A 25,231-nucleotide genomic window follows, 5' to 3' on the forward strand; every position below is an offset into this window, starting at 1 on the left:
AGCTTTCCATCTACCCTGACGAGTCATCCAGTCCCAGCCGCTGAAAAACACCCCCACAGCATAATGCTGCCACCACACTTAACCATTGGGATGGGATTGTGCAGGTGATGAGCAGTGCCTGGTTTCCTCCAGACATGACACTTGTAACTGAGGTTCATCAGACCAGAGATGCTTGGTTCTCACAGTCCTTTAGGTGTTTTTTTGCAAATTCCAAGTGTTGCAGTGATGTATGTCCTTCTTTCTCCCATCTTCATATATGATCATGGAGTTCAACCAGAGTGACCTTCTTCGTCACCACTCTTACCAAGACCCTTCTCCACTGATTGCTCAGTTTGGCCAGTTCTAAGAAGAGTCCTGTTTGTTCAGAACTTCTTCCATTAAGGATTATGGAGGTTACCTACTTCTGTGAACCGTCAATGCATCAGAATTTATTTTGTAGTCGTCTCCAGATTTGTGAATTGACACAATCCTGTGCTTGAGCTCTGCAAGCCGTTCCTTTGACCTGATGGCTTGGTTTTTGCTCTTATATGCATTGTATGGTGCTTTTCCACAGCATGGTATGGCTCGGCTCGCTTTACTTTGACTCGGTTTGCTTTTCCGCTGCAGTTTAGCTCCGCTGGGTGGGATTATAGACTGATCATTATAGTTGCGTCAAATCCAAATGACGCAAATTCAATGATGCTGGTAGTGATGATTCTCTCTGACCAATCAGTGATATGCAGTGTTCACACGTCACATTTTAGCATCGGTATGGCTCGCTTGGAACCTCAACTGAAGTGGTACTAAAAAAAGTACCAGGTACTAGGTACAGTACACAGTAGAAAACCCCCTAAAAGAGAGCTGTACCGAACCATACCATGCAGTGGAAAAGCGCCATTAGCTGTTATTGACAGGTGTGTACCTTTCCAAATCATGTCCATTCAATTGAATTTGCCACAGGGTAACTCAAGTCAAAGTGCAGAAACATTTCAAAGATGATCCAGCGAAATTAGAATGCTCTAGAGCTAAATTTCAAGTGTCCCAGATAAGGGTATGAATACTTATGCCATGTAATTATTTCAGTTTCTTTTTTTTTTTTATAAATTTGCAAAGTCATCACAAACCTGTTTTTTGCTTTGCCATTATAGTGTATGGAGTGTAGATTAATGTGAAACAAATTAAAGGGGTACAAATACTTTTGCAAGGCACTGTATTGGTGTCCAAACCGCTTTTAATGCTCAAGCTCTTTTAAGCAGGATGGATTCTGATTGGCTGTCAGTGTTTGTACTGTTCATCAGCTGGAAAAAAAAGGTTCTGAATGTGATTCCAATGATATTGTTTATCTGTGTCACTATTATTACAGTTGTGGTGTGGACTCTGCTTTTCTTTTTAGAACAATTTTTAAAATGATATCTTTATCGCTATAGTTATCGTCCTTGGTGTAAACAGAGCTTAAGTTCTGGAAACAAATTCCATCAGACAGATCCGCAGCACACTAGGTCAGTTTAGATTTCTCTCTGCAATCTAGTCAAACAGAGTTCAGTGGCACGTTCCTGCATAACATTCTAGTTCTTACCAGAGATGTTATCTTATCTTCCCTTTTGCCACATAATGTACTGTATAGCATAGCCTACATTCATAGAAGAATACATAAGGCAGGATGCCGAATAAAGTATTTAAAATAAATATATATAAAAAAATCCAATTTCTTTTGTCCAATTAATCAAACAAACAAGTAATCACCAGGATAATTGATTATCAGAAAATAAAAATCCTTAGTTGCAGCCCTAACATTAATACACGTTGTTTTATACATGCTAACACCACAAATAAGGATGTTAGGGTAGGCACGTACAAACCCACCTTTCTTTGAACAATCGAGGCCCTGTCTTCCTTAATGCGCCTTTTCATCTGACATGACATCATCCTTCCCTTGAAAGCCTGTAAACAGAAGGATGTGGCCTTCAGCTTTACTTACAGGGGACACCTATTTGCTCAAAGTCATCCACTGGCTTTGCTAAATTTGAGAAATTCCATCTAAATTCCAGTCTTGGAGGATGCAACTATAACTGCAAGATCTTCTTTCATTAGCCTAATATAATTTTAGACTTTCTAATTATCGACATTCTGATGTGTAATAATTTTCACTTGAGGCCAGTCTAAATAAACAGCTCAAGCAAGTCCTGATTGCACAAAGCAATACAGCTTAGTTTGTGTTCCGGCAGCGCATAGGAATCCAAGGCCCCATCTGAGAATTTCAACAAATTTCACCACCACAAAACTGAAAACATCTGCCTGTGTCCAAAGCAGTGAGAAATGTAGCCAAATGTTCTTTGCAAACTATTCAACTTAATTTGATTCAAGCACAAAAAAAATTAAGCCGTCACTACAGTCGCAAACAACCATTGAAGCTGAACATCTACCAAAATATAACGTCAGATCCACTCCTCCATTGAGGTTTCATCCTCTATGTCCATTTCATGCAAGTTCTATCCTTTTTTATGTAAGTTTTCCTTGCCCAGGACTTACACTTGGAGGGTGAAGACCCAGGATCTTTGCATATTCCTAACTACTGTTAAATGTACTAACATGCAAACTTGAGTTGAACTACTGAATTGAGTCACATCTGAATGAATAAACCAAAGTGAAATTAAATGGGAACATGATTGTGGATGTTAATGAGCAGCGGTTCCTAGTGATGTGCCTCTATGCGTATGGCAGTAAGAACAGTGACAATCATTACAATTTTTATTATAACAAATATTCCAGTAGTTACACTTACAGGTGATCTTTTTGTGCTTACCATGCTGCTCGGTCATATTCCCCCCAGATGCGCACAAACTCGTCCAGGTGGTGAGGTCCAAGAATGGACGAGTCTCGTGTCAAATACTCAAAGTTGTCCATAATCACAGCCACAAACAGATTCAGCATCTAAGGAAAAATAAAGTGGCAAAATTTTGGATGTAGGCCAAGTGAAAAAAATTCAGTAATTTATTATTAAAATATCTATGGACCCTTTTCACATTTCCAGGGTTCTCAAAAGCAGAGGTCTACAGCAAATATGATTTTTGCGTTCCCATCAGATTAAATCAGATTAAAAAGTGATTCAATAACTTTCCAAAAAAAGGATAATAATATAGTTTTATTAAGGTGGTCAGAAGAGAGTGAGATGTCAAATTTGCCATCACTCCATCAGCCGCAGAATTAGAAACATTCATGCAGCAGCATTAACTAGTTTTCTGAAATGTAATGCCAAGGTAATATAACACAAAGTAGAGTGTTATAGATGTACATTACATTAAAAAAAAAAAAAAAGCTGTGGAAATGCATCACCACAGTCTGTGAAAAGGGTCCATTATTATTTCTGTGGCTATAATTTAAATTTATGGCATAAAAGTAAATAAGTATAAGGGTGAGTATGTTAAGATGTTTCAGTGGGTAAGATGTGTCGCCCCTTAATCTAGCCACCTGTGCTTTGTTTTTGTTGTGTAAACATATATTTAGAAAGAACTCATGTGACTGAGAGATGCACATGAGGAAATTATGAAACATTTTGAATGTTTTACATGACACACTTTTTTCGCAAACACCCAATTCACACCCATAAATCAAGGCACTTACTATAACCAATTTTTTAAAAAACTGATCTAACTTATACTTGAAACTTGCCATTGTTTACTACAAATATTGTTGGCTTTTATGACTAATTGCTTTCTTCTAATTTCAGATGATAGTAGACATCCAAAAAATATCATTAGGTGTATTAGTTTTACCCTTATTTTGGAGTACTTTGAACTTGAGTAACAATGGCACAATCTACCCCACTTTCCCCTTTATATTTTAGAATGCAGGGGCCAGTTAACAACTTAGTTTGACCAACTAGCAGTTAACCAATGTGTAATCAGTCTTACTTTTCCAATTTAAAGAATACGATCTACCTTTTTATGTAACTGGTTTATTACCAGTCTTGAAGAAAAAATTTAGATGACTAACTGGTCTAAGCAGTTTATGCAACTGGCCACTGCTGGACAACATGTTGATGAATTCTTACCAAAAATGAGCTGAAAAAGATGAAGGAGACAAAATAGAAATAGGCAAAGTCAGTGCCACAGCCCCCTTCATGATCTGGAGAAGTGAAAGGTGGTACTATTGATGGGTCCGGTTCACACTCCTTCCCTTCTAGACATGAGAGCATGATCTCTTGCCAAGACTCTCCAGTGGCACTTCTGCAAGAAGCAAAGTAATATATCTACCCAGGAATGAGTCAGCCAAACATTAGACTGAAACACCTCTCAATTAAAGGAGTAGTTCACCCAAAAATGACAATTCTGCCTTTATTTACTCACCCTCCTGATGTTCCACAGTTTTTTTTTCAGCGGAACATACAGTACAAGGAGAATTTTTGAGTCTTCATGCATTTTTTTTATTTTGTTCAAAAACAGTTCAGTTCAAGGACAAAATATACCTTAAAAGTACAAAAAAAGAATCATAAAAGTGGTCTTGTTCTTTGTAAGAGGAACTCAAATTTTTTGATACCCTTCCACAACCCTTTAATGATAAAGTTTCAGTGAAAAGTCTTGTGAAAATTATGACAGAATTTTAATTTTGGGGTGAACTAAAATGAAAGTTAACCTTACAGCTTATATATTTGGGCACCATAGTATATTTAATGCTAAATTTCACTAAAGAAAGAATACAATATAATATTGTGCCCCCAATGGCTTAATTTATCATTATATGACATCTTCAATCTAAATTAATCTACAATTGAAATTTCTGCATCATTTTAAAAAAGTGTTTTATTGGTCACACTTTAGATTAGGGTCCAATTATCAATATTAACTAACTATTAACTTTGACTTTTGCCTCAATAAACTCCTAATTACTGCTTATTAATGGTTAGTAAGATAGTTGTTAAGTTTAGGTATTGGGTAGGGTTAAGTGATGTAGAATATGGAAGAATATGCATGCTAATAAGCAACTAGTTAATAGTGAGATCTGGACCCTAAACTAAAGGTTTACCAATTCTACTAAAATAATCAAATATATTTAAATACATTTTCTCTCAATGTTTTGTGATCTTACCTAAAGAGCAGCATCAAGGCACCAAAGAATGTCTTGAAATTGTTGTGTTGATTAATGTGGCTTTCATCAGTCAATTTAATATTCCCAAACACCTAAAGAATGAAGAAGATATTATAGTGTCACAGTTCTGTTCAGTTAGTTTAATTTGCATGGGCTTTTAGTTTGTTTTTCTCAGTCACATATTCTTCTTTGTCTGAGTTTCCGCCACTAGTTTGTCTCCTTGGTTACCGTCATGAGTTCTGTGTTTCAGCTTTGTTTGATTTATCATCTCGTTTGTGTTTGCTTTAATAGTGTAACGGTCACCAGCTGGAGTGCCCTTGAGAGCCACCAGAGGGCACTTCACATCAGAATATTGTCTTTCCCTCACAAACTACATCTCCCATAATTCTCTGCCTGGACTTATCAGCGCCCATTGTTTTCAGCTGTGTCTCATTACCTTGTTTAACTCACAATATAATAGCCTGATTTTCACATTGACTGCTGATTACAGATACAATTAATGAAAATGGAAACCCTGGCCCCCCTGGTATCCAGGAATGCAGCAGAAGTGAAGCCGTGGCAAGGGCTGACAAGACTACTCTGGACTGAACTACCGCCTCCTCAACAATGACAACCTGCAATGACTGGAAGAACCTTCCCTTCCTTGAGAAGCCTGGGCATGCATAGGCATCATCAACACCCAGAGGAAGTGAACGAGGAAAGGATAAAACTCCTTCAAAAGAAGAGGAAGGCGTGGACAACACAGGAAGCCAACCACCTAATTGAACTTGCAAATGCTGAATGGAGGAAGAACATGCTATAAAAGTAGGATTTGAAGATTCTTCAGTCTTGAGTCTACAACTGAGGGAAGAGTGGAGGAGTTACTGACTACAACCCAGAAAATGTTGGAAAAGGCAATGGAAAGTTTGGAACTTAACAAGCTGCGGAGGACAGATGCAACATACACAATCTTGCAAGTTCAGTGGAGGAAGGCATATTGAGGATTAGACAGATGAATTGATGGGATGAAGGAGTAATCTAAGCGACAACCACCATCGGCAAGGAATCTACAGCAACTACTGTTGGGGAACCCAAATGGAAAGTGGTAGCCCCAGTTGAGGCAGAAGAGGTCACAGAGGTACTCCCTGCCATGGGCCACTCAGCGGCAGGGATGGACAGAATAACAGCAAATAAGGTGTTGAAAGGGCACCAACCTTCTGTGGCGGGACTGTTCAACATCATTCTGGCAACAGAAGTGCTTCCTACAACCTTGTCTAGTGTGAGAATGACTTTTCTTCCGAAGGTGGAGTGCCCAATGAGTCCAGGTGACTTCAGGCTGATTGCAATTTCATCTAGCCAAAGATGGCTGACGGAAGCATCTGGTACTGTTGCCCCACTCCTATACCACCAGAGAAGGAATAATACTAGCTATGAGGGTACTGGACAAACAAAAAATAACTGGGAATGGAGTTTAGTTGGAAAGGATCACTCCGAAGCAAACCACTGAACTGGAGCAGATTGTATTGAATTGTATTGTATTGTATTTCTTCATTGTCCACCAAGGTGGAAAATTGTCTTTGGCTCACCAGCACATAAAATAACTATACAGACAGTAGTAAAATAAATAAAAAAACAGACAGATTCACATTACATAAATATAAAAATACATTTATGTAAGATGGTAAATTAAGTCATGACAGCCCTGTTGAAACCCCGCCAACGGATAGACATTCTCAAAACATTTCTATTCCCGGAACTGACACATGAGGTAGTGTTGGGATACGCCCATTGAAACACTCTGGCTCAGATGGACAGAAGGATCAGAAAAGCAATGAGGAAGTAATTCTGTCTACCTTAGGACACGCCACTGGGCTTTCTGTATGCACCAATAAAAACTGGTGGCTTGGGAACTCACAATTCGGGGACCTCAATTCAGTTGCTACAGAAAACTCGATTTGGCAAACTCCTCTCGAGTAATAATTCCATCGAAAGAGCCCTGACTGAACAACCATCTTTCAAGACAATTTTGTACAAGATCAATTTGCCCTGCAGAATTGGTAAAGAAACTGTATTTACTGCAGAGGAAGCAAAGACATAGTGGACAAAACAGCTGCAAGTCTTTGTGGACAGAAAAGACTTGGTGAATAAAGATGTGGATGGAGAAATTTATCACTGGCACAAAAAACCTGACAATTACTGGGCATTCAACTTCATGTCCTGAACACAAAAGCAAGGATCGCCAGAGTGAGGAATAAGACGTTTGAAGATACAAGATGTCGAAGGCCCTGTCACACAAAGGAGACATTACATCATTTTCTCCAGGTATGTGAAGTAACCCACGACGCAAGATGTGCCTGGCATAATCGGGTAGCAAAACAGACAGAGAAAATGCTGAGAAAAAGTGCAGTCCAGACGTGGGTAGAACCAACATTACCTAAGAAGACGAGCTTCATAAAACCTGACATAATAGTAGATGATGGCCATAAGATTACCATCCTTGATGTATTCATAGTAGCGGGTTGTTATAAGTTATAAGTTGAAGATTAGAAAATACTGGTCCCCAGACAATGTCACCGCAATTAAGGCAATGACTGGAACCACCGCCTGATTAAACACCACCCAGTGATCATATCAAGTCTGATGTATGGCCCCATAGGAAGGGGGTTTCGATCTATGGGGCTGACCAAGCGAGTCCTCTGTCTAACTAACAATTGTTGGATCATTAAAAGGTTACGAATATTTACACAAGGAACTGCAATAGCAGCGATGACCTTGCCACAGTTCACTATTAGCACCTCTTTGGTCGCCTCAAGCACAAGTGGAATTCCATCTCCACCACTAATGATGATGAACTAAAGACCACTCTATTGATGCGTTTTGGTCGATGGTATTGCGGGGTTGACTGATGAGAAACAAAGAAAACAGGAACTACGAAATTAAATAAACTTCAAAATAAGAGTCTTAGGACACAAAAAACACAGGGAAGACATGACATTTGTAAAGTTTACATAATTTTTGACAACTGCCATACATATTGGTATGAAAAACGTACCTGCATGCCAATAATGGCGTAAATGAAGAAAAGCATGGCAATGAGGAGGCAAACATATGGAAGAGCCTGAAACAAGAAGAGATTAAAAATGTTAATCACATAAAGATGCAGATTCTGTACAGACAGAACTGCAAACAAGCTCTATCAAAAAAAAAACAAAAAAAAAACAAAAGTTTGCATACTATTTGACCAGTCAATTTGTTCCTTGACCTTTCTAGTCATTTGTGATAGCTGGATTATTTTTTCCTTTACAAATAATTTAACATAGATAGCTGGGTGGATTTCTAGTTGTCTTTTAATTTAACTGATTTAAATGATTGTGTAAAAATCCACATTATGATGAACAGTTTTTAGTCAATTTTTGTTGTAGCTGTTGTTGTTGTTAAGCTGAACAAAACTAGAAATATATATTTTTCATGACTTCTATGACTAAACTTTTGGTCATTTATATACATTTTCCAGACCTGGAAATAACATTTGTAAAATTACTTGTTTTTTTTTCTTCAGGTTTTTCATGACCACGAAGGACAAAAGTATGTGCCATTCATGACCATTTAGTGCAAAAGAAATTTTACCTTGAAGGACTGAACAAACGTCCACAGCAGAATCCGTATTGTGTAGCCTTGTCTCAACAGTTTAATGAGTCTAGCTGCCCGGAAAAGCTTTAGAAAACTCATATTGATGGTGTTCACAGACTAAATCGAAAGAGAGAGGAAAGCAATTGTGTACTTGTGAAAAGGTTACTTGATAGACAATTTATCTGGTTTTAATGATTTTTAGAAAACAAGTTAAAAAGAGGGGGGCCAGAGCTAACAAACCATAGAAGGGGCCCAGAAACCCTAGCGATGGCAGTGTTATTTGATTCATATTCAGACCCATACATGTGAAATATTCCTACCTGTAAATCTACCACAATTTCAGTTATACTGCCCAGCACAGTGATAAAATCAAAGATGTTCCACGTATCACGGAAATAGTTCTGTGAGTGAAAACAATGAAAACATTAAACAAGTAAATCAATTCAAATACATTATAGATGTATTCTCCTTTGAAGGACACTCATTAACATCAATGTTATGTCATTAAACTCACTATGAATCCAAAGGCCATGATCTTTAAGATGCATTCCAGAGAGAACAGCACAGTGAACGCTGTGTTGAGGTGCTTCAGGACAATGTCGTAGGCAGCTGGCGCAGAGTGGTACTGAAAAGTGTTAAGGTTATCAAATCAGAAATGCTGTATACACCTCAAAAGATTATATTTCAGATATTTCAGCAAGTTCAAGACCATTTAATGGGCATTCAAGTTTTTTCATTTAATATAAAATAAATTCAAATAAAATATTACAATTATATAGCTTAATTTTTTTTCCAATTAACATAATTCTTTCCAAGTTATTGCATTTTGAAAGTTATACCTTCATCATGAGCACTACTGTGTTGAGTGCAATCATGACTAGAACCGTGTACTCGAATGATGGTGACACCACAAAGTGCCACAATCGGTACTGGAGGGTCTGCCTGTTCTGAGGCATGTATCTTGTTAGGGGTTTTGCACTGATAGTAAAGTCAATGCATGCCCGCTGAAAGAGTGAGATAAGAAAGCAGTGAAGGAACATGCTGGTTTGTATTGCAGATTGGAAACTCAGCAGAATAGCTTTATTTATAGTGTTTATTCATTACTATTGTGTTACTATCATTTAATGATGCTAAATGGCAGTTAATAAAACCTAGCAACATGAAATATATATATATATATATATATATATATATATATATATATATATATATATATATATATATAAAGCTTGATTCATAATCCAGTCTACTGGATATTGAGGTCATATATTTGGATTTTTACTCACTGCATATTGCATCCATTCATTGTATATGAATGTATATTCACCTCGTTTTTCTCCAAGTTGCACTCCTCCATCATTTTGTCACCCTGCTCCTGGAATGTGATTATGATGAGAGCAACAAAGATGTTGACAAAAAAGAAAGGAAAAACCACAAAGTATACGACATAGAAAATGGACATCTCCATTCGGTTTCCTCTGCTTGGGCCATGGTCTTCTTCAGTGACATCCACGGAGTGTTGAAGAACTCTGTAGAAAGCAGGGATACGAACAAATAATGGATTCATCCAATGAATTCAGCCAAGTCATCTTTTACCATTCATAATTGCAGCAATATTATTGATTTGATTGAACTGACACTATCGGATGAGAACTGAGCTGGATGATGATATCAGCTGAATTGAACTCAATTCCATAATTGAGAAAATGTACACAGTTCTTGAAGCAAACTAATCTACCCTGAACTGACTTCAGTTAAAGAAATGGCACTATTGACGTTTTAGAGCTGTTTTACTATAGAATTTAATTCTGTTTGCATCGTTGATCATTATTTTCATGTTTATCACTGTAAAGCTGTACTGTATAAAGCGCCATAATTAAAGGTGACTTGACTTGATTTACTTACTGAATATGTTGCCTGTTTTCCCAAATTGTGGCTCCATTCTCATTAAATAAACACACACATAACCCGACGCGTAACATATTGATGAACACGGACAGAACACCAGACACGAATTAGAAGTCTAAAACGAGAATTTTTAAAGAGAAATGTCTGAGGAGCTTGAGCTTGTTACCCAGCCCTATATGTTTGAACCACGAGATGTGTTTACTCTCACCTAAGCTTACACTACTCCTACATCTTATGTCATGTGTCAGGTCAGAGGTCACTCTTCCACCGGAACTCGACTCACGTACGGCCGTTACCGGAAGCCAGTGATTATAGTTTATAAAGTTATAAATATGTTATAAATTTGTCTTACAAAAATGCATCACTTCACTTCAGAAGGCCTTTATTAATCCCCTGGAGCCATATGGATTACTTTTATGATGGATGGATTAACTTTTTGATATATGATTTTTTATATAAAATAAGAACTTTCTTATTTTCTTACATAACTTGTATTTTATATTTTTCAATATAACTCTGATTGTGTTTGGTTGAAATAAGAATGTCATATACACCTTGGATGGCTTGAAGGTGAGTAAATTGTGGGATCATTTTCAATTTTGGGTGAACTATCCCTTTAACTAGTTTTCTATAATGTAATGCCAAGGTAATATAAAACAAAATATAATTTTATAAATGTACATAAAAATTCTTTAAAAATTTAAATATAAAGAAGTTAATAACTGTTGAAACGTGTAATCACAGTCTGTAAAAGAGTCAAATCTGCATCATTAAATCTCTTCCTGCTTCTTCATAGACATGCTACTCAACCCAAACTGAATTCATCAAGGACAGTCCACATTATCTTCCCTGCCTTTTCAAACACTGATTCTTTACCTCGGCTATTAAATAAACATCTCTCCACATGGATCCTAAATGCACGTTCGTTTCGGCTGTAACCCTGTAACATACGAATCGTAACAAACAGAGGTGTCATGAGGTGTCATGTCCCATTCTGGTTCTAAACTGATGTTTTCCAACAGGTCAAAAATGCAGACTATACTTCAGAAGTTAACTGTGAACTGCTATCTGACACAAAATATTCAAGCCACCCATAATATCTGAACACGACTAAATAATTTGGCTGGCTTATCACAGGGACCAATTTGCACGTCAATAATTACCATAATTGGAGAAAATCGTTGTATTAAAATAAGATATGTTATGAAATCCACTCAAAGAAGGGACTTGCAGAACTTGCAAAGGTTTTAGGAGATATGCGAGCATTTATCCAGACTCCACACACAGTTTATTATTGGACCATTAGCAGCATCACGGCTCTCATAACTGCACGACCTTCAAGAAATGTTTCTTTCGGAGGCCAATGTTTCTGAGCTCTCTGAATCTACTTCATAAATCAAATGATGGAATTAAGCCATTTAAAGAACAGATCAATCTTAAAAAATAAAGATAGGGGGCCCTATCTTGCACCCAGCGCAATTGACTTTGTACACTGACGCATGTATCATTCCTATTTTGCACCCGCGCACAGCGGACTTTTCCCTCCACAGACGCACGTCGGTAAACTAGGGAATGAACTTGCACTCCCGGGGCGGTTCAGTGCAAAGAGGAGGCGTGTTTCGGCGCAAACGTTCCCTGGTGCTATTTTGCAGGTTTAGAAAACAATTCCGCCACTGACCAGGAAAAACCTAGTCTAAAGTCAGTGGCCCGTTGCGCATGTTATTCATATGCTATTTTAAGGGCGCATGCTTGGCCATAATCAATGTAGCGTGTGCACAACACGCATACACTTTGATTCTCTCATCTACACAGAAGCAGCAGTTTTCATTTTTAGAAAACCATACATTATTACAAGGAAAAATACACACTTTAATAGGGAAATCATTGTTGTGTCCATGAAGATGTGAAAAAATAGCCATAAATAAATCTAGCTTACATATTTACCCACATTTTTATACGCCTGTTTAACCAAAGCTAATTTAGGTGTGTTTCTCCATCCCCAATGTCACTTCTCTGTGTTTTACGGCCCTGACGAGAACGTCGGTCTCCTCGGCTGTGAACTGCTCCTGGTGTGTGCCTGGCAAATCCGCCGTTATAATAGCAATCCGCCATGGAACAAGCGCGCCTGCTCTTAAAGGGAATGTGAGATGTCGCTCTGATTGGTTTATTTCACGTTACGCCCAAACCACACCTATGAATAATGAAGCTACTTCAGACCAACCCCTTTTAGATTTGCGTCGGGCGCAAGAGTCATTTATCCCGCCGGTATAATAGCAACAGCGCCCAAGACCCGCCCACAAAAGTTACTTGCGTTTCGCGCTTGATACTTGCGTTTCAGATCGTTAAAATAGGGCCCAGGATCTTGCTTGCCTTTGCTACAACTACAGTTCTCTATACTCACATCCAAAATCTTAAAAAATTACATAATAGAAGCAAACTGTGCTTTGAGTCGATCAGATGCTTGGGTGACTTCGTTCCCCTCGAGATTGCTTCCATTTAAAGTAGTTTGCCAACACAATCTCATGGCAATTCATAACCATTTTATGTTTTGACGATTTGGTGGATAATTTCTAACAATCTCATCCATATGTTTTTGTATGATCTGCTTGCGTCCCAGTGATGGTAGGTTTGAAGGTGGGGTTAGGGGTGGACCTTCATGCTTACTATTTTCTGATAATCATGCATTTCTGTACGATTCACATTCATTCGAATTCGTGCAAAATCACGACCTCATAACAGTTATGCTTTCCTGTGAGATCAGGTTGTAGTTTGCAAGTAGGTTATTTTCAAGCATCTTGGAGAAGTTGCCACAGTTCTTCTTGGATTCTCTTCATGTAACCCTGGACTGGTTTGATGATGATGAGATCATATCTCCATGTGGGCCATACCATCTGTTGTATGACTACTTTTGTTCATACAAATATTTTGCTTATAATATTTGCAATTGCAATGTTTGGAAATCTACAACTGATATTTCCTAATAGCGACACTAAAGAAAAAACATAAATAATTATCTTAAAATAAATGTTTTAATGAAGCACCTAAGACTTTTGCACAGCACATTTACTTATCAAGATTTCAGAAAATGTCTGGACAAGTTCTGGTAACTGTTAAGGGATTTTGTTCATTCAACACTGCCAAAGCTTTCACAATGTGACAGCTATTATGTTTGAAGAGAAGCCCAGCTCTTTCATGTTTGACATTTGCTGACGTTTCTGGCATTTTTGGATTCGATTTGCTCTCACACACAAGGTTCTCTGGCAAATTGAGCCCAACGGAATCAAAGCCCAGTGCTTCGTTGTTATGGCTTTCAGTCCTCTGATTTTAGATAGTTTAATGAGCAGTAAAACCTTGTTAACATATTCATTTATTTCAAATGAATTTGAACTGTTTCAGTAATTAGAATATGGTAATTTCGTTCACCATCATGTCTCTAAGCAGGCAGTCATGCATAAAGAAAGGCATTGTCTATATGTGTATATAACTATAGAACTAAACAACTTTTAAAAACAAAAAACGTATCTTGCATCTCATGCAAATCTCATACCTATTCACCTATATTCATATGTACATCCCCATTCTCCAGCTCTACCATAACAGATCATTTTCAGGGCAACCTGTCTGACACCAAAACATAGAGAGCTAGATCTACACTGACACAAATTTCCTTGGCAGATGTGTTACTAGTACTCGAGAAGTCATCAAAATAGCCCAGCACTGACAGGACTCTTCCTTCCAGAAAAGTCCCCATCCTTCTCAGATCTCCTCCATGTGCAGAACAATCTTGGGAGCTGACCAAAAATGCATCACATGTTGCCAAATGCTCAGTCTTGATGCTCCGTAAGGTACAGTAAGAAACATCCAGAGATTCATACAGCCCTACTTCTCCAAGCCACTGAGTGTGACCTGATATATGAACATGCTTATGGAGAGTCTCGAAACCATCAAGCAGTTTCAGCCTAATAGCAAGGCAAACAGAGCTACTGATTTTAAATTATAATTAAATGATGCAGAGGGTGAAGATTTGATGTAAAACAAAAACAATCAACAATATACAAAGTCCTGTGCGATGTATGAATAAATGGACTTACTGAGGCCAGCCCTCTCCCGTGGACACAGTGAAGAGTGTAAGAAGAGCCCAGAGGACATTATCATAGTGGAACTCGTGTCTCCTCCACTCCCTCTTCTTCACCTCCTTCCTGTCCCTCGCATAGTCAATGTAGTAGCCCCTACACAACACAAAACAATTAAAAACAGGGGCAAACAAGCAAACCAAGAAAATGTAACTGAAAAGTTACTGACCATTGCACAGCTTTACCAGAATTTGCCTGTATTTTCTGTACTTTTGAAATACAATAGTTTGATTTACTTTTGATTTAGAAATATTGTAAATAAAAACTTCCCAATCCAGAGAGACTATTTATTTAAACTATTACTCTGCAAAAAAATTCAAGATGCAAAAATGTCTTCTAGGTTCGCAAATTATTGGTTTGGAAATGGTTTTAAAACTACATTAATGGTAATATATATATATATATAGGGGCAATGCCTCCTCAAAAAAATTGGATGAGAAAATTATCCATATTTTCAAAAATAAAACGTAAATATTACAAAATGTGACATTAAAAAGGGTATAAATCACTTGTTTTTCTAAAGGAACACTGTCACCAGCAGGTGAAGTTGCAGCAGGACGGCGCGTCTCTCTTGCCTCCCCTGAGACCATTGACTTTTAACAGATCCACTAATGCGTACTACGTAGTACTACTATTAAGTACTAAAGATGCTTGCCATAAAGGGGTTGAATAATTTTGAGACTGTAGAAGTCATTAAAAGTAGCATTTTAGTTGAGCAATTGTTGAGCTATTTCAATTACTTTTGTTTGATTTGTTAATTAACAGCTGAAAGTCTGTAAATTTTGCCAATAAACCTGAATGGGGGTTGAATTTCGATAACTGTATATTAGCCTCATCTCCAAATTAAGTGTAAGTGTTGTATAATTTGAATCCCACACTCATACAGCTATTTAGGGAATAGAAGGTAAATCGTTGGTAAATAGTTCTCACAGTAAGCCAAGATTAATTATTTTTTTTATTTAGTTTTTCTACAGTCTACCTACAATGTTAGTAAGGATATCTTGCACTTAAACAGTCATAAATTACCTTGTTGTGAACATTGTCCACCCTCTCTCTTAAAATATATGGCATATGTCTGCACTTACTGGCATTCTTTCTGGGTGCCCATTGAGCCGTCAGTACAGTAAAAGAACTTTCCCTTAAAGAGCTGCACTGCAATGACAGCAAAGATGAACATGAAGAGCTTGTACACGATGAGAATGTTGAGGACGTTCTTCAGGGATGTGACCACACAATCGAACACAGCCTGCATGACACAAAACATTCAAACAGAAGAAATAATTATCATATTACATATCCCTTCCTCAACAGGTCTTCAAACAGGAATACAAAATGAGGCGAATTTTAATATGCCACTTTTTGCCATGTACGGTATAACAAATGATGAGTTGCATACAGTATAACTAAACAATCAACACCACAATTTCTTTTCTTTTTCTTGTTTTTTTTTTTTTTTTTTTTTTACAAATGTCTACCTAAAGCCTAAAGCCTTTGAATTTATGTGGAGTTATTCAATTGGTATAACGTGTATCATGATGAATTGCCTCATTGCCTCATTACAGCATTGCCTGCACTTTTATTTGCAAGTAATACTTTTTTTCAGACAATACCTTTTTTTTAATTATTATTCGGATTTCATGTGGTTAATGAGATTTGCATCAGATATGGGGAAAATGTCTGTCTGAGCTAGTGATCTAGTGTTGTATCAATGTTCATCAGATATAAAGACTCCTGAAGATAGATTAGTGACAATGTTACACCATTTTGTAACGTTACACCTCATTTCAAATCACCACTGCACACCACTGGTTTAAGGGTGGACCTTACATTATTTCTAAAAAAAATTACATCCACAGACGAATGTCACTGCTTAAAATAGTTATACTTTTTCTCATGAAATAAGATTGGGAATTAAGTGCACATGACCAGTAACTTCATATGTCTCTGTCATCCCTATCCCCAAAGATCTCCCATAACTAATTCAATTATGGTTTAGTTAAATGGTCTGATGATAATTCTGATAATTCTGGCTCTGCATATTACTGCATATTGATTTAAAATGAAAAATGTCAAGTGCTGCATGTTATATTTAGTCTACTTTTAATTATTCACAGAGGGATTACTCATATTTGGACAGCAGAGCGTCCTAATGAATTAATTAATTAAATGTGTTTTTGTGAGACTGTTTCAAAGGAATATTCTTGGAATATTTCTTGACTAGAGTGTATATGTAACGCTGTGCGGTTGAGGCAGAGATGAGGCAGGATCCAAATGCAGCACACGCTTTATTTAACAGACCTCAAACTATACAAATTAGACTGGATACGGGACTCGGGACTCGGGAACAGGATACAAGAACAGGAACAACCAACGTTAACGTGCTACAGCGAACTGTAAGACATACAAGAACTTACAAAGACAAGGCTGAAACACAGGGTTTAAATAATCAGGGACAAACGAGCTAGACAAGATAACAAGGGGGCGTGGTAAATCAGAAACACCTGGGATAACTAATAGACAAGACAGGGAACCATAGAACCTGACAGGACACAAAACCCACATCGTGACAGTATAAGTGTTTGAAATACATAACACATATAGACTATATACTAAACATTAGTTTATTGCCCCAGCAAAATTAATTGCCCCAGAATAAACAGACTTAAAATAAATAACTACAGCATAGCATTTTTTATTATAGATAATTATAGATCAAGGTGGTACAGTACATGTACTGATTGTAATTTAAATCATGAGTAGATCTGCTACTCTGCTGATCTTGATTATTGCTCCTGCCATTAGATACACAGACATGCTGCTGTGAGCATGTAAGATATCCTGCTGCATAAATAGACATGCTTAAATCCAGGCAGGTGGAGCTGGGGGAGGTGGAGGGACTCTGATAGCCCACAGCAGGACTAGCCTACAGCAAACAATGGACCAGACTATTTAAATATTGAGCAAGAAATCTCATTGGCTGCAGGATCAGCAGAGGCCAATCAGCTTGTGCCATGCGATTATGATGTGATCGCTCGCATAATGCATGTAAAGGACCTATCAGTCTGTGCCATCTAGAGTTTCATGACTGAACTAGATATATCTGCAGCTTGGACATCTAGGGGGACAGGAACTCCAAAAGAGGGACTTAACCTGAACCCTTTGGAGTTCCCACCCCATCTGAAAAAAACACCAGTCCTACAGATATTTCAGTGTGGTAGGCAAACTGAAAAAAGTCGGGATGGAGAGGGATAGAAAGCATGCTAAACATATCTAAAATGTGAAAGAGCAGATACCTTAAGCTTTGGAAGTCTTTTGATGGTCTTGAGAGGGCGGAGAACTCTGAGAACCCTCAAGGACTTAATGGTCTTTATGTCTCTGCCTTTGTTGTTTCTGTGATTAACAAAACATATTAAACTATTTGAATATTTATTATTTAAAACATTTTTAAAAAGAAAGAAAAAATGCCCACACAACAAGTATTACGGCTGTCAATAAATAAAACATTTATATACAATGTATTGCAATTAATCACATATATTAATCCCCAAATCAAAAATAAAACTTTTATATAAGTAACAGCTCTTTTAAAAAATGTATTAAAAAATTATGAAAATTCATATCAGTAACGTCAACATGTTGAGATCACATGACCAGCTGAATACTACTCACTATATCTTGCTAACCCTATGTTAATGGATGCTTTTACTCATAAAAAGTAATCTTTGTTTGCTGTGAATTGGATACTGAAAGTTGAATTGGTAACTGAAAGATTTGCATTATTCTGCATCCATGCCGCTAGGAGTCAGTATAAGCCGACTGACATATCGTCAACATATCAGACAAAAAGCTAAGTACACTGATAAGATGGTGCCATTTTAAAATCAGTGTTTGAAAAATGACTAATTCTTTCAAAAACATGAAGGAGGAACATTTCTTATTATGAAATTTACTAATGGGCAAGAGGTCATGATTAATTGCATACGTTGTTTTTAAATAATGAATCACACTAAATTAACAAGTTAAATCGACAGCCGTAATACATAATGCATAACCTAAGAATATCTATGTATGGCTGATATACTGAGAGAATGAATGACATTTTTTTCATTAGTACTTGCAAACATGGATCAGACATCACTATATTAACACACAAACAAACACCCACACAAATAAATGATCGGTGGCATCCGAATGTATATTTAAATGGACAGACAATGAGACAAATGAGAAGCATTTGCTGTTACCCCATTAAATTCCTGGCAGCCACAGAGACACAATCCAAAACAATAACAGAGAAGCATTAAAAGAGAAAGAACACATGAATATCTCAAGTGTGTGTAAAGCCATTAAATAATCAAGCTGAAGTGCCTGAGCTCAACCAGAGCATATTTATGAAGTCTGGAATATCATTTTACAGAAATATTTCCTTAAATAACAACACAAACAAATATGCTTTTTTTTTTTCTCTTTTTTTTTAAGGTAAAATTACCCTTAACATTTTTTATAAATTGTGAGAAATCTTATTATCTTATTTTTTTACATATGTCTAATGCTTGGCAGTTTTCAGATCATATTAATAAGATATCTCATAATAAATTATCTCTGATGTGGACAGCATGAATTTAGGACTTCTCTAAATTGTTTCCCATTTAGACTCATTAAATTAGGACACCACCATTCAACTGAAGATAATATATATTTGAGATCATATTTCACATATATTCTTCAAAATGGCTATCATAAATCAGAAAGTAACTATATATGTGTGAAATTTGTATGTGTACCATTATAGAATATATTAGCAAACATCAAGCATACAAGAGCAGTAACCAACCACTGTGGACTTATATAACTTAAATGAAGGGTATCCAAAGTACAGCCCACGGGCCCATAGCCTTCTCTGAATCAGCCCGCAAGATGCTTTAAAAATAGAACAGGATTTGGCCTGCTATTAAGAAAGCATATGAAATGTTTAGACTGCATTTGGATGTTGATATCTCATATAGCCAAATCTCTTAACACACCACCTCCACTAGTGCAGTTGCCACCAGCTTCTTCTACTGTCCGAGGTCCACTGATGAAGTTGCACACAAAAAGAATGAAGAGATTGTTTGGCTTATCATACATACACTGTACTCTTTTTTTACATACTATACCCTACAATTGGCATAGAACATTTGGTATTAAATGATGACTATACCTGTTTAGCCTGCATAAACTACAAAAGTTAGTAAGTGTGGTCCTCTGGACTCCAACCTTCCCAATCTATCAAATAACACATACACCCACAGGCCAGTCTTTACTTCATATTCTCGGTCTAGTACTGTTGTCAACAGGAGCCTAAATGTGTTTTCAGAATGTAAATTCAGTAATTTCAGAATCCACGCAAATGGGAATTTCAGGTGAGGGCGAAATATTTTGCAGTGGATTCACTGGTCATGTAGTAGACCAACATAAAGCTGTTTATTTTAATACATCGCTACACTATTAACTGTAGAATATGAACCTTTTGCTAATGTGACTGCACTGTAAGAATGGATGGGTTCCAGTAAAAATAAAGACTTTGATGCTGATGGTCATTAATGACTAGAGTGGCCTAATCTGGGCAGAATATTTGCAGAATTATCCACTGAGACCTGAAAATAAAACGACTAATCAACCACATTCACTCACAATTAATATCCAATTATAGAAGTTCACCTACTTGCCTATATCGGTAAAACTTAAGAATACAGTTCTGTTATTAATTAACAACTTGTGTGTATTTGGCCATATAATCTGTGGAAGAGAACTGAATTAGGGATTACTCGCTGTCCGAGAGGCGGCTTTCTGTGTGCGTGAATACTTCACTTATAGCATTTAACAACATTAAGCATTTCACACTAATGTAACAGTCATGTGTCCAGTCTACTCTATGCTATCTGCGTCAACCTAAAACTTTAAAATCATTAAGTATTAAAATCATGCAGTTATCGCAAGCCGTTGCGATATGCATATCACAATATGTACATTTGTGATAATTTGCTGTATCGTGCAGCCCCAAATGTCTCTAAAGCAAAATGATTACAGGTTAATATTATCATCAGAAATCTGACTTTATGCAAACAACTTGTCACACAAGGAAGATGGATATCACTTGAATACTTACGTCAATGCAAAGGCAATTAGAGCTCCAACCACCACAATAAAGTCTAGAATGTTCCACAAGTCCCGGAAATATGATCCATCATGAAGAATGAGGCCCTGGTCAATCATCTGTAGAAAATGGCATATTACAATATTATAGAGGATATAGAGTATATAATTTTCGGTATAAGTAAAATTCTATATGTTTATGTTTACCTATATATCTATATATACAAAAAATATATAATTGAAATTACATATCACATTTGTCTCTGTGTTGTCCCTAGACTTGAAAAAGTATTAGGGGAGAAGCCCGCACCTTTTTAGTTAATCATAAAGGCTAACTGCCTGTCAATCATTTGGAGTTTCAGTTTACTGAAATCGGGTTAGGTGAAATGTCTTTGCAGGGCTGGGTTTTGGAAGAGGGCATGTCATGAAGTTATCAAAATTCCTTACACCACCTTTAATATAACAGTTATTTAAATCATGATTGAAGTAAGAAAGCAGATACCTTTATAATCATCTCAAATGTGAAAACGCCAGTGAAAACATAATCAAAGTAACGGAGAACCTGCAAACACAGTAAACAACCCTGTAACTTTTATTTCCATTTTTGTGTCAAAAGACAGGACAAGAATCGCCATGCTGATTTAATGTGCCCCTTTTATGCTTTTTCGAAAATTACCTTCCATGCAGTGCGTAATATAACTGTTTGTGAATGTAGAGGTTTGAAAAAGTTTTAAAGATTAAGGTGTATGACAAATAAAGTTGTTGTCTCCTAAAAGAAAGAATCGCATTCGAACTGCCGAAACGAGTCGTCAGCAATTTCAGTATCACTTCCATCGTTACTGTTCGTATCATTGTGTATCAAGCACCGAGGAAGCCTCCAGAGATGAAATTCAGATATGGTAATAGACATTTCGTTTACGACCAATCAGAGCAGAGTAGACCAATCACAACAGACTGGGTCATCTGACCAATCAGAGCAGAGTAGACCAATCACAACAGACTGGGTCATCTGACCAATCAGAGCAGAGTAGACCAATTACAACAGACTGGGCCATCTGACCAATCAGAGCAGAGTAGACCAATCACAACAGACTGGGCCATCCGACCAATCAGAACAGAGTAGACCAATCACAATAGACTGGACATCTGGGCACGTTCAAGCTCAAACCGGTGCGCAACGTTTTGCTACGGTTTCCGGGTTGAACAACATGTTTCCTGGAAACGGTGTGCAACGGGGTTTGAGATAAATTTTCTCTTGTTTGGTGGGTGTGTCAAAAATGTCAGTCCAATCAGCAGCAACATGTATTTTCATCCTGAAATACGAGGCAAATGTTGGATCACAATAATTAGGAACCACAGTTTCCACAAATCGCTTCACTCGATTGGGATGTTCTCTTTTATTCTGGACGGCAAGGGCAGTGACTGTAAAGGCCTCATTATACTTCTGCGTCGGACCTACGCCGGAGCCTATACGCCGTAGGCAACGTGTTGGTTTTAATTTATACTTCTGTGTCGTTGTCCGCGTTGACGCGCACCTAGGGAGCATGTGAAACCCCGAGGGAGAGGTTCTGGCAGACCAATCACAGCGCTTGTGTCCGCGTAGAATTGACGCGTTGTTACATTTTTGGAGAGGTGCACGTCAGGGTACGCCGTAGGGTACGCGCGCTACACACAGCCTACGACGTAGCTACGGCGGCAGTTCGACGCAGAAGTATAAATAGGCCTTTACATCAAGCGTATTTTGCAGTATTAAACACGTATTTGTACTGAGTTCACCAGGCTCCGAAAATTCTTCAAAAAGAACACAAAGAATGGCCTTCTCAGCTGCCATAGTTGCAACTCTTGCGTCATCAGAACAGGGTGCTAAACGCATCACTGTTTCTGTTAAAAAACGTTTTGCAACTTTTTGTCTGGGCTGAATGCAGACTGGACATCTGACCAATCAGAGCAGAGTAGACCAATCACAACAGACTGGACCATCTGACCAATCAGAGCAGAGTTGACCAATCACAACAGACTGGACATCTGACCAATCAAATCAGAGCAGACCAATCATAACAGACTGGGCATCTGACCAATCAGATCAGAGTAGACCAATCACAACAGACTGGAAATCTGACCAATCAGAGCAGAGTAGACCAATCACAGCAGACTGGAAATCTGACCAATCAGAGCAGAGTAGACCAATCACAGCAGACTGGGCCATCTGACCAATCAGAGCAGAGTAGACCAATCACAACAGACTGGGCCATCTGACCAATCAGAGCAGAGTAGACCAATCACAACAGACTGGACATCTGACCAATCAGAGCAGAGTAGACCAATCACAACAGACTGGGCCATCTGACCAATCAGAGCAGAGTTGACCAATCATAACAGACTGGAAATCTGACCAATCAGAGCAGAGTAGACCAATCACAGCAGACTGGGCCATCTGACCAATCAGAGCAGAGTAGACCAATCACAACAGACTGGGCCATCTGACCAATCAGAGCAGAGTAGACCAATTACAACAGACTGGACATCTGACCAATCAGAGCAGAGTAGACCAATCACAACATAACGGCCCATCTGACCAATCAAAGCAGAGTAGACCAATCACAACAGACTGGACATTTGACCAATCAGAGCAGAGTAGACCAATCACAACAGACTGGACATCTGACCAATCAGAGCAGAGTAGACCATTCACAACCGACTGGGCCATCTGACCAATCAGAGCAGAGTAGACCAATCACAACAGACTGGACATCTGACCAATCAGAGCAGAGTAGACCAATCACAACAGAATGGGCCATCTGACCAATCAAAGCAGAGTAGACCAATCACAGCAGACTGGGCCATCTGACCAATCAGAGCAGAGTAGACCAATCACAACAGACTGGGCCATCTGACCAATCTGAGCAGAGTAGACCAAACACAACAGAATGGGCCATCTGACCAATCAAAGCAGAGTAGATCAATCACAACAGACTGGACATCTGACCAATCAGAGCAGAGTAGACCAATCACAACAGACTGGACATCTGACCAATCAAAGCAGAGTAGACCAATCACAACAGACTGGACATCTGACCAATCAGAGCAGACTAGACCAATCACAACAGAATGGGCCATCTGACCAATCAAAGCAGAGTAGACCAATCACAGCAGACTGGGCCATCTGACCAATCAGAGCAGAGTAGACCAATCACAACAGACTGGGCCATCCGACCAATCAGAGCAGAGTAGACCAATCACAACAGACTGGGCCATCCGACCAATCAGAGCAGAGTAGAGCAATCACAACAGACTGGGCCATCTGACCAATCTGAGCAGAGTAGGCTCACAGAAAGGAGGGTTTTAGAAAGACTGAATCTGAATCAGACTCTTTGAGAAATTAGGTGAGGTACAATGTATATTATGAAAAAGGTATTTATATATATATATATATTTCACCTTGGATGCATGTAAGCCTATTGTAAGAGACTCCAAAACAAAATTAGGAACATTTAAAATAGCATAATAGGGGCACTCTAAAGTCAAAATACTCAGTCACTACATTAATCATTATACGAGTCCTTAAGAATTCAGCATGTAGAAATACAATAGTTTACTTTATTCCTCTCTGAACTGGCGCACACAGGGTCCTCAGCAGCTAGTGCAATACTACTGGCCACAATCACCAGGAGAATGGTCATCTCAAAGTACCGCAGGGTCACCACATAGTGGCAGATCCGTCTTATGCTTTAGTTACAGAAAGAAAAATGATTTTAGATGTTAGATTTGTCCCGTTTTGTCATGCATGGTATATTGTACAAACAACTAAAGGTGTGAGATTGTGTAAACACTTACGGATTTGTGCTTTTGAAAATGAACATGCTGTCTGGTATGTCAGGTTTAGGGACAGTTGACTGTTCACCTCCATTCTCATCATCATCATTATCATCATCATCATCGTCATCATCATCGTCAGCTTTATCTGAGTGACTGGCTTCCACATCCTTGAAACTGACTGTGATGGGTTAAATCAAGAGAACAAAACAAATATTTCAGGACTTTATTCACAACCGGTTTAAATCATAAATATAAACAGAGCTTGTTTCCAAATAACATAAAAAAAAAAAATAATAATGTATATATATATCATATGAAATATCATTTTTGAAATATCTTATATATATATATATATATATATATATATATATATATATATATATATATATATATATATATATGATATTTCAAAAATGATATTTCACTTGACAAAGAAATCAAATTTAAAAATGCATGAACATTTTACAAAAACAACATGTGAAAAATGTCCTTGTGAAAAGTTCCTTAAATAATATTACAATAAATACACTTATGTAATGTATTGCTGTGTATTCTTTATGATTTAG

General features: G+C 37.7%; 1 protein-coding gene across 1 annotated transcript in view; it reads right to left on the reverse strand.

Annotated features, from left to right (window-relative positions):
• cacna1eb (calcium channel, voltage-dependent, R type, alpha 1E subunit b) overlaps positions 1-25,231 on the reverse strand; it is a 96,938-nt gene that overhangs the window by 15,909 nt on the left and 55,798 nt on the right. The window contains exons 21-36 of the mRNA XM_079876058.1: positions 24,684-24,843; positions 24,446-24,575; positions 21,352-21,411; positions 20,863-20,969; positions 18,008-18,104; positions 15,800-15,960; positions 14,673-14,810; positions 10,001-10,202; positions 9,513-9,677; positions 9,188-9,298; positions 8,994-9,074; positions 8,671-8,790; positions 8,096-8,161; positions 5,065-5,156; positions 4,031-4,205; positions 2,783-2,910 (exon numbers count right to left, since the gene is read on the reverse strand). Of these exons, the coding sequence (XP_079732184.1) occupies positions 2,783-2,910; positions 4,031-4,205; positions 5,065-5,156; positions 8,096-8,161; positions 8,671-8,790; positions 8,994-9,074; positions 9,188-9,298; positions 9,513-9,677; positions 10,001-10,202; positions 14,673-14,810; positions 15,800-15,960; positions 18,008-18,104; positions 20,863-20,969; positions 21,352-21,411; positions 24,446-24,575; positions 24,684-24,843 (1,993 nt within the window). The remainder of the gene's footprint in view (positions 1-2,782; positions 2,911-4,030; positions 4,206-5,064; positions 5,157-8,095; positions 8,162-8,670; positions 8,791-8,993; positions 9,075-9,187; positions 9,299-9,512; positions 9,678-10,000; positions 10,203-14,672; positions 14,811-15,799; positions 15,961-18,007; positions 18,105-20,862; positions 20,970-21,351; positions 21,412-24,445; positions 24,576-24,683; positions 24,844-25,231) is intronic.

Source organism: Squalius cephalus (genome assembly GCF_949319135.1).
Source record: "Squalius cephalus genome assembly, chromosome: 7".
Taxonomy (NCBI): Eukaryota; Metazoa; Chordata; class Actinopteri; order Cypriniformes; family Leuciscidae; genus Squalius; species Squalius cephalus.